Here is a 7351-nt window from a genome sequence, read left to right as displayed (position 1 = left end):
AATTCACACCCACAGACGGTGTGATTTTGTTTGGCTTTCCACTTAACCTTTTAAAAAATATTTCTTCTTTTGTCAAGGGAAAAACTGATAAGCTTTCATATCACTATTGTGAAAGCGTTCAGAGTAGATACTCCATAGATACTGTATTTTTTTTAATACCATTTCTCATTTATGAGATAAAACAACAATACCTTCAGACTGTGTCCAAGAACTAACTGCTGTATAGAACCTTACCCACTTGTATCTCAGGGTAACATGTTCGACAACCCACAGTGTTCTTAAACATCTCATTTGAGGTCAAAATGCATTTTTAGGGTCAGTGGAAGCTGGAGGCCCCAGTCTGGGTTATTAAGTGTCTTGCAGAGAATTTGCTGACTACATAGGCAGGTTGGGTCTCTGGTCTGGTACCTTGAGTTAGACAGGAAAAAACACCAGCTGTCATCTCCTGTATTTTATCTGTGTCTGTGCTACTAAAAATGTTTATGTTTGTGTATTTCTGCTTCCTCTAAATACCTTACCTTGCTTCTTTCTTTAAAGCTGCTCAGTTTGGAAGAAAAGTGGCTGTTTTGGATTATGTTGAACCTTCCCCGCAAGGTATGGAAGAGAAATACCAGGGTAATAATTGGAAATACAGTATAATGCAGTTGCTCAGGTGAGCAGGCTGCTCCAGAGGGTAGTGTCTAAAGCCACACTGTTTGCTTTGCTTGGAGTAAAAGTCCTTAAGCCTAGCTTGTGCCATGGCTCGTTCTCTCCAAGATGAACCAGCTGTGCCTGCTCCCCTGCACATTAAGCTTGTTGACAGTGCTTGATGCTACCATTGATAGTAGACTTTGGACTTTAACAAGTGACAATATTCCCTCCGTCAAAATGTTATTTACAGTTTCTAAAAATTACAAATTGTGTCATGTTGAAGCTCCTCTTGTACAATGCATAAAATGAGATACTCAAAAGCAAATGCTTAGTTACTGAATCTTCTGAGCTCTGAGAAGAATCTTGAGATGGTTTGAATTTTAGAAGAAAAATACACAGAGATGGTTTTTATCAAACAAATGAGTGCAAAGCAAGTTAGAAACTGATCTGTAGGAGACAGTAAACTGTGTTTTTACAGATTTTTTTACCTCTCGTATACCCAACTGCATGGTTACACTAATCTGATGCATTTACTTTTTTTTCTTTCCTTTTTTTTCTTTCCCTTTTCCCAAGGGACCACATGGGGACTTGGTGGAACTTGTGTGAATGTTGGATGCATCCCTAAAAAGCTTATGCATCAAGCAGCCCTTTTAGGGAGTGCCCTTAAAGATGCCCAACACTATGGCTGGAATATATCCCAACCTGTTCATCATACCTGGTAAAGACTGTTGCCCATCTCCACTCCTGTGTGCTGCAGATGTACAGCAATAACCTTTTCCCAGTTGATGTTTATTATGGGACAGTTAGGGAAGTGAATTTTGCATGTGAAATTTTAGCCTGCTACTTGTTTACAAAACAGAACTAGTTACTGGTTTCTTGGGGCAGAAATTATGTTGAATTTGGAATTAATAATTTGCTTTTACAACAAAAAATACTGTGGTTCATTCCTCATTTTCAGCAATTTCCTGTATCTTAGTGTTGCATAACCTGAATTTGTAATATGATGACTTCATGTTCAGTTTCTTGTTTTGTGACAGGTCTGTGATGGCACAAGGTGTTCAGAATTATGTGAAATCCTTGAACTGGGGACACAGAGTGCAACTACAAGAAAAGTAAATAAGACTTTGAAGTTCATCTTTCTTCCCACAGCCAAGGAGGTTTTCTTGCCCTTGTAGAATTGCAGAATTGCCTTTGAAGTTTCTATCTAGAACTAGTATTTTGAGTCTCTTAAGTCCTTTCTCCTGGGGTCTGTAAGTGCCCTTGTCAATATAAGTGGTCTCTTCCTCTCCCATTTTCCTTTTTGGTGAAATAGTGGTTGACACTGACCATACACAAAAGCTTTTTATCAGTGTAGTGATGCTCTCTTTAGTCTGGAGAGGTTTTGCATTAATATAAAGCAGTCAAGGTTTCTTAAGAAACTTTTGATCTCATCCCCCAAAATTTCTATGCCATACAAACCCACAGCTAGCACTATGCTAGAGCAGCAGATTTTTTTTTTTTTGCTTTCAGCGCAGAAATGGTTCCAAGTTTTTCAGCATGCAGTTCCTTTTTTAGAGAAATTATATAAATAGAAGGTTTATCAGATTCTAATCTTGTTACTCCTGCTGAGTCACTTTGGTGTGTTCTGAAATGAGCATGGTATCAGAAATGCTATAGATAGTACTAGTGATACTATGGCTAACTGAAAATATCTTTTTTGACCAGGTCAATAACCTGATCTCAAAGTTTGTTACAAGGTTAGATACTTTTCTGTGTAGAGGAGTTAAGTGTGACACAGGAATTAAGTGATGAATTATGACAGAGCTGCAAACAGTCCTATGAAATGAGATTCCTTCCTTTTGCTGCTCTCTGCCTGTTTGGTACCCTTTTAAGCACTTAAATACAGAAAAAATAGCTGATTGTATTTCATACCTACTCTTGTTAAATGTTCATTGCTGATGCTGTTTTCTTCTAAACAGGAAGGTGAAATACTTCAACATAAAAGGAAGTTTTTCTGATCCCTATACAGTCCGTGGTTTAACAAAAGCAGGTAAAGAGGTGAGCGCCTGTGCTGACTTCTGCAGTGTTGTTCACTTTGAACATTTCAGGTCATTTGGGAGCTAGATTGTCCTTTTGCAAATTGCTTGAGGCATTCAGTATTGTTTTAATGAGTGAGATTTGCATTTTCCACTTAGAGAAGTTGTTTATGAACTTGACTGGTGCCTGCTGAGACCCTGGCCTGGCCTGTTGGATGCTATTGCTTTTTTCTGCAGGTGGAAATGCTGAGGCAAAAGATTTTTGTTTGATATGGTCAGTCATGCTGATGCTTACAGAATTGTAAGTTCTAAGAATTAGGTTACTCTGAGCTGTTTCCCTCCTTCAGGTGATTTGTAGGGGTGATTAACTCAGTACTGCCAAATTGTGTGTGGGAGGCAATTGGTGTGAATGCACAGCTGGGTCACATAACAGGTTGGTGGCCATTGCTGCCTATTTAACAAGGCCTGAACATGCCTTTTTAACACCTGTTTGAGGGTAATTGTTTAATGTTACTGATTAGTATCAGCTTGAATATCAGGTCTTTGGGGGTGTCTAAGATTTTCTAGAAACATTCTTCTTTTGAAGTAGCTTGACTCCAGGCCTGAGATAGAATTTACTGCTGTGTGTTTTATCCTGACAAGAAATTGATTTTAAAACATAATTTGTGCATAACTATTGCTTCCAAGTAGTCATCAGAACCTTGCTCAGTGTAAGGTGTAAGAACAATTGCACAGTTAACATTAAAATAAAACCTAGTAGAGAATGGGTAGGAGAAATTCTGCACATATTAGTTTCTCTCCATCCTTTTTTTAATGCATTGCTGATTATTATGTCACATAAATAGCAGATGGTAGTGCCTGTTTTCTCATTGATCACTCATTTGTATGCAGATGAAATCCAAAAACCAATAAAAGGATTGCAAATGCTTGGTTTTGATTTTTTGTTTTGGTTTATAGACTGTCATTACTGCAGATAATATTGTCATTGCTACTGGAGGAAGACCAAAATACCCTGTGGCTGTAAGTTACCCTTCCATTTGACAACTCCAGTGCTTTGCTGGTTGAGGTGCAGAGCACACTGAAGGAGGATAATGAACGTAAAAATAAAGCAATGTACGGGAGATTTTTGTACTTTTGTCACACAAAAAATTGTCTTTATATAAAGGATGGCTTTTTAGAAAAACATTTCCATAGACAACAATTTGCACTCATTCAGTGTGTTGGTGTTGCTTAGAGCTGTAGGATAATTCAGGCTGGAAGTCAGCAGCCCTAGATATATTCCCCTTGGTCTGTACTTCAGCCAACACAGCCTAAATTGCTATTAGCTTTTATTGCTGACAGGATTTGTGTTGTAGATTCACCTGTGTGATCATAGGTTGCAGGTGCGCTGGAGTATGGAATCACAAGTGATGATCTGTTCTGGTTAAAGGAATCCCCTGGAAAAACGTAAGTTACCTCACCATGGCTGTAAGAGATGCTGACATTCCTACCTTTGCTACATGGCAAGGTGGAAAAAGTTCATAATTGCCTTTTGTACACCAATTTTTCTTCTGTTTTCCTTCTGAAAGTGTGCTTTACGATGCAGCAATATCATACTCCCAAACTTCATTAGTAACTGATAGATCTTCTCCTCTTACGAAGTTCCCTTCTAAAATCAAATGAAATAGACCTTTCCACGGTGTTAGGTTGTGCTGGAGCGATTACACCCCAAGTCACAAGAGGGCAGCATGAACTCACCCGGGGACTGCTCGGTCCCGGTTCCTCGATTAGGGGAGAAACTCCACCGTAATTTTGCGTTCTCCTAAGTTGTGGCAGTTCTGGTAACACAAGAAAGTATAATGAGGCATTTGGTTTACTTTTGCTTTGGAAGCTGTTGTTTAACTGAAATATTTAAACACTTTTTTTAATGGAAATACTGAAATGCCATAGTTGGGGTTTTTTTTTACAGCACATAGCACAGTAAGATTCTGAGTCAACACTGCACTACAGAGCAATTTCCTGATGAAGGTAGTTGTGATAGGAAATGCAGATTTGCTGGCCTGAAAGTCAGATAATGCTATCTTTTTGTCTTCTCTATGGAGCAATTCTAGTAAAAGCAAAAGAGTCTTCTAACTATAATACTGGTGTTTTTGCAAAGAAACATAGTTGCCATTCATGGGAGTGATTTCTGCTATAAAAAATGCGCTGTGTTAAGCTAAACTTCAAATAGATAGATGAGGCTTCTTGGTACAATTTTAGAAAGAAAGTAAATGTGCTGTTGTTTGTAGTGTATCAGCCACCTCTTAAATTTTGAAAGCATGATTTATGCGAGGAAATTGTTTTTAAGAAAAGCAACACCCACACCACCACTCTCCCAACCCCCCCCCCAAAAAAAAAACCCAAACCAAAATATAAATTTATCCTTGTGAGATGTTTCTGTGAAAATGTGGCTCCTGTCCAGTTGCTGCTAATGCAAGTTGTAACAGTGTAATGTGGGAGTCTAGTGTTTATATGGTGCATTCCTGAGATTTAGTCAAAATAAGCCTGCAGGGGCTACAGTAGCATTTCTGTGCTTTATCAGGCTGTGTCTTAGCAAATGAAGGAGGGAGTTGTTAAAGGTTTGTTTCTGTCGGATTTGTTTCTGTTATAAATATTCCCAAGGTTCAGTTTAACACCTTTTGTTTTTAGTCTGAGCTGTGTTGTAGTTATTCTTTCTTTTCTCCCTCTCCAAGTGTACATAGCTCAGCTACAAATTACATGCCTGGAGGTTACAGAACTGTCAGTCCTGCAGTTATTCATATTTTTGTTTTAAAAAGGTAAACCATTAGCCAACTTAAAAGTCCCTTAGATATACAAACATGGGGAAGAAACTCACTACTGAGATGAAGGGTTTTGGCAGAGTGAATTAGAAAAGATGCCTTGAAATATGTTGAGAATGAGTGAGAGATTGAGCAGGTGTGAACAAGATTAGGTTCTGCTTTCCGAACTTTTCTTTTAGACACTGACAATGCCCAGGAACCCCCTGTTTTGTGCAAGAAAGTGTGAATAATGTGAGGCTGATGCTGTGAATAAGTGCCAGCTGACATGTATTTTTCATCTAATGAAAGAGAAGAGCAAGCATATGCCCAAATTACAGAAATTCTCATTCTTTTCCCTGCGAATCTCCAGTCGATATTTCTTTATGGGCAGTATGAGGCTTTTTGCAGCACTTCCCAGGAGCTGCATGCTAATGAGGGAGTGATCATCCATTCACTAATGAATCAGATGCCCTAATGCTGGAAAAATTATTTCCCATTATGTTAAATTGTTTGTCAAACATAAACCCCAGACTAGCAGATTTTAATCACTTTTACTCAACCTATTCTCTGTACACCTTTAGAAGTTGTATGTTTTTATTGTAGGATAGAGAGATGTTATCTGGAGCCTTTTGTGAGAAAACATGTGTTGCACTGACTCTGCAGTCCCTGGGGCTTACAGAGCTGCAGCCTCCATGTCTGCACTCCTCAGAAGTTTAAAAGCATTGCTCTTAGAACTGGGAGGTGCTGCACATTGGTTTAGGGCATAAAGCATAGGCCACAAGCCCATTCAAAAACCTAACAAAATACTTTGTTGTCAGTGGAAATACTGTGTGGGATGCATCTCCAAACTGTGAGATTTTAACAAGTCTGTATAAGACATCAACAGCACAGGAGTGCAAGTGCAGCCTGTCCAGCAGCTGAGTGTTACTGGCTGCCTGGCTGGAGCTGCTTTTACCTGCAGAACAGGGACTGAGCATTCTGCCTTTTGTACCCAGCAAATGTAGGGAACTGAGGATGTGGTCAGGAGAGAGAGGAACTGCTGCAGTGTAGGGAGCAGCTGAGGACAGAGATGGAAATTACTGTGCTGAACAGCCGATACACCTCATAAACTGCAAGTGTTGATGGACAATTTCAATGATATTCTTGATTGAAAGGGTGTGAAATATTGGGAGAGATGGGAGCTGGAGTTTTATTTAAGAACTAAAGTGGGTATATTTGGTAAATACCAGTCTAAGTAAATCTATTAAACCCATTTTCTAGAATAGCCTACACAAATGTTTGAAGACAGGAAGGGCAAATATTTTGCATTTAGAAAAACACAACAATTAAAAATCATATTAAATCAAAATGAAATTTAGCAGTGAATAAAATCTTGCATTGAGAGCTGTAATCTACTTGATAGGAAGATATAATCTGATACCATCCCCATGTGCTGCAAGATGAGCTGTCAGGGAAGAAGATTGGCCTGGCTGAACAGAGTTTTGCCTAGAACTGAGGGAAAAAGGAGTGATTATGCCCCTGAGAGAAGAGGGAGGACTACAGGGATGCCATGAGGTTGTGCAGGGAGAAAATTAGAGGGGCCAAAACCCAATTAGAACTTAATGTGGCTACTGCTGTAAAAGGCAATAAAAATGTTTCTATAAATACAGTAGCAACAAAAGGAGGGCTCAGGAGAATCCCCATCCTTTATTGGCTGTGGCGGGGGGAGAGGCACAGTAATAAGGATAAAAGGCTGAGTTACTTAATGCCTTCTTTGCTTCAGTCCTTAATAGTAAGAGGAGTTGTTCTGTGGGTCCCCAACCCCTGAGCTGAAAGATGGGGACAGGGAAAAGAATGAAGCCCCCATAAATCACGAGGACTTGGTTAGAAACCTGCTACAGCACTTGGACCTGCACAAGTCCAAGGGGCTGGATGGGATCCACCCCAGGG

At 39.4% G+C, this 7351-nt stretch overlaps 1 protein-coding gene across 1 annotated transcript in view; it reads left to right on the top strand.

Annotated features, from left to right (window-relative positions):
* The window catches only part of TXNRD2 (thioredoxin reductase 2), a 30984-nt gene that overhangs the window by 1320 nt on the left and 22313 nt on the right, over window positions 1–7351 (top strand). The window contains exons 3-8 of the mRNA XM_066200027.1: window positions 538–594; window positions 1204–1348; window positions 1668–1742; window positions 2589–2667; window positions 3603–3665; window positions 4021–4091. Of these exons, the coding sequence (XP_066056124.1) occupies window positions 538–594; window positions 1204–1348; window positions 1668–1742; window positions 2589–2667; window positions 3603–3665; window positions 4021–4091 (490 nt within the window). The remainder of the gene's footprint in view (window positions 1–537; window positions 595–1203; window positions 1349–1667; window positions 1743–2588; window positions 2668–3602; window positions 3666–4020; window positions 4092–7351) is intronic.

Source organism: Chamaea fasciata, unplaced genomic scaffold (assembly GCF_029207755.1).
Source record: "Chamaea fasciata isolate MVZ Bird 193981 ecotype frontalis unplaced genomic scaffold, bChaFas1.0.hap1 SCAF_18, whole genome shotgun sequence".
NCBI classification, from domain to species: domain Eukaryota; kingdom Metazoa; phylum Chordata; class Aves; order Passeriformes; family Sylviidae; genus Chamaea; species Chamaea fasciata.
This window is presented reverse-complemented; position numbering and strand designations above follow the sequence as displayed.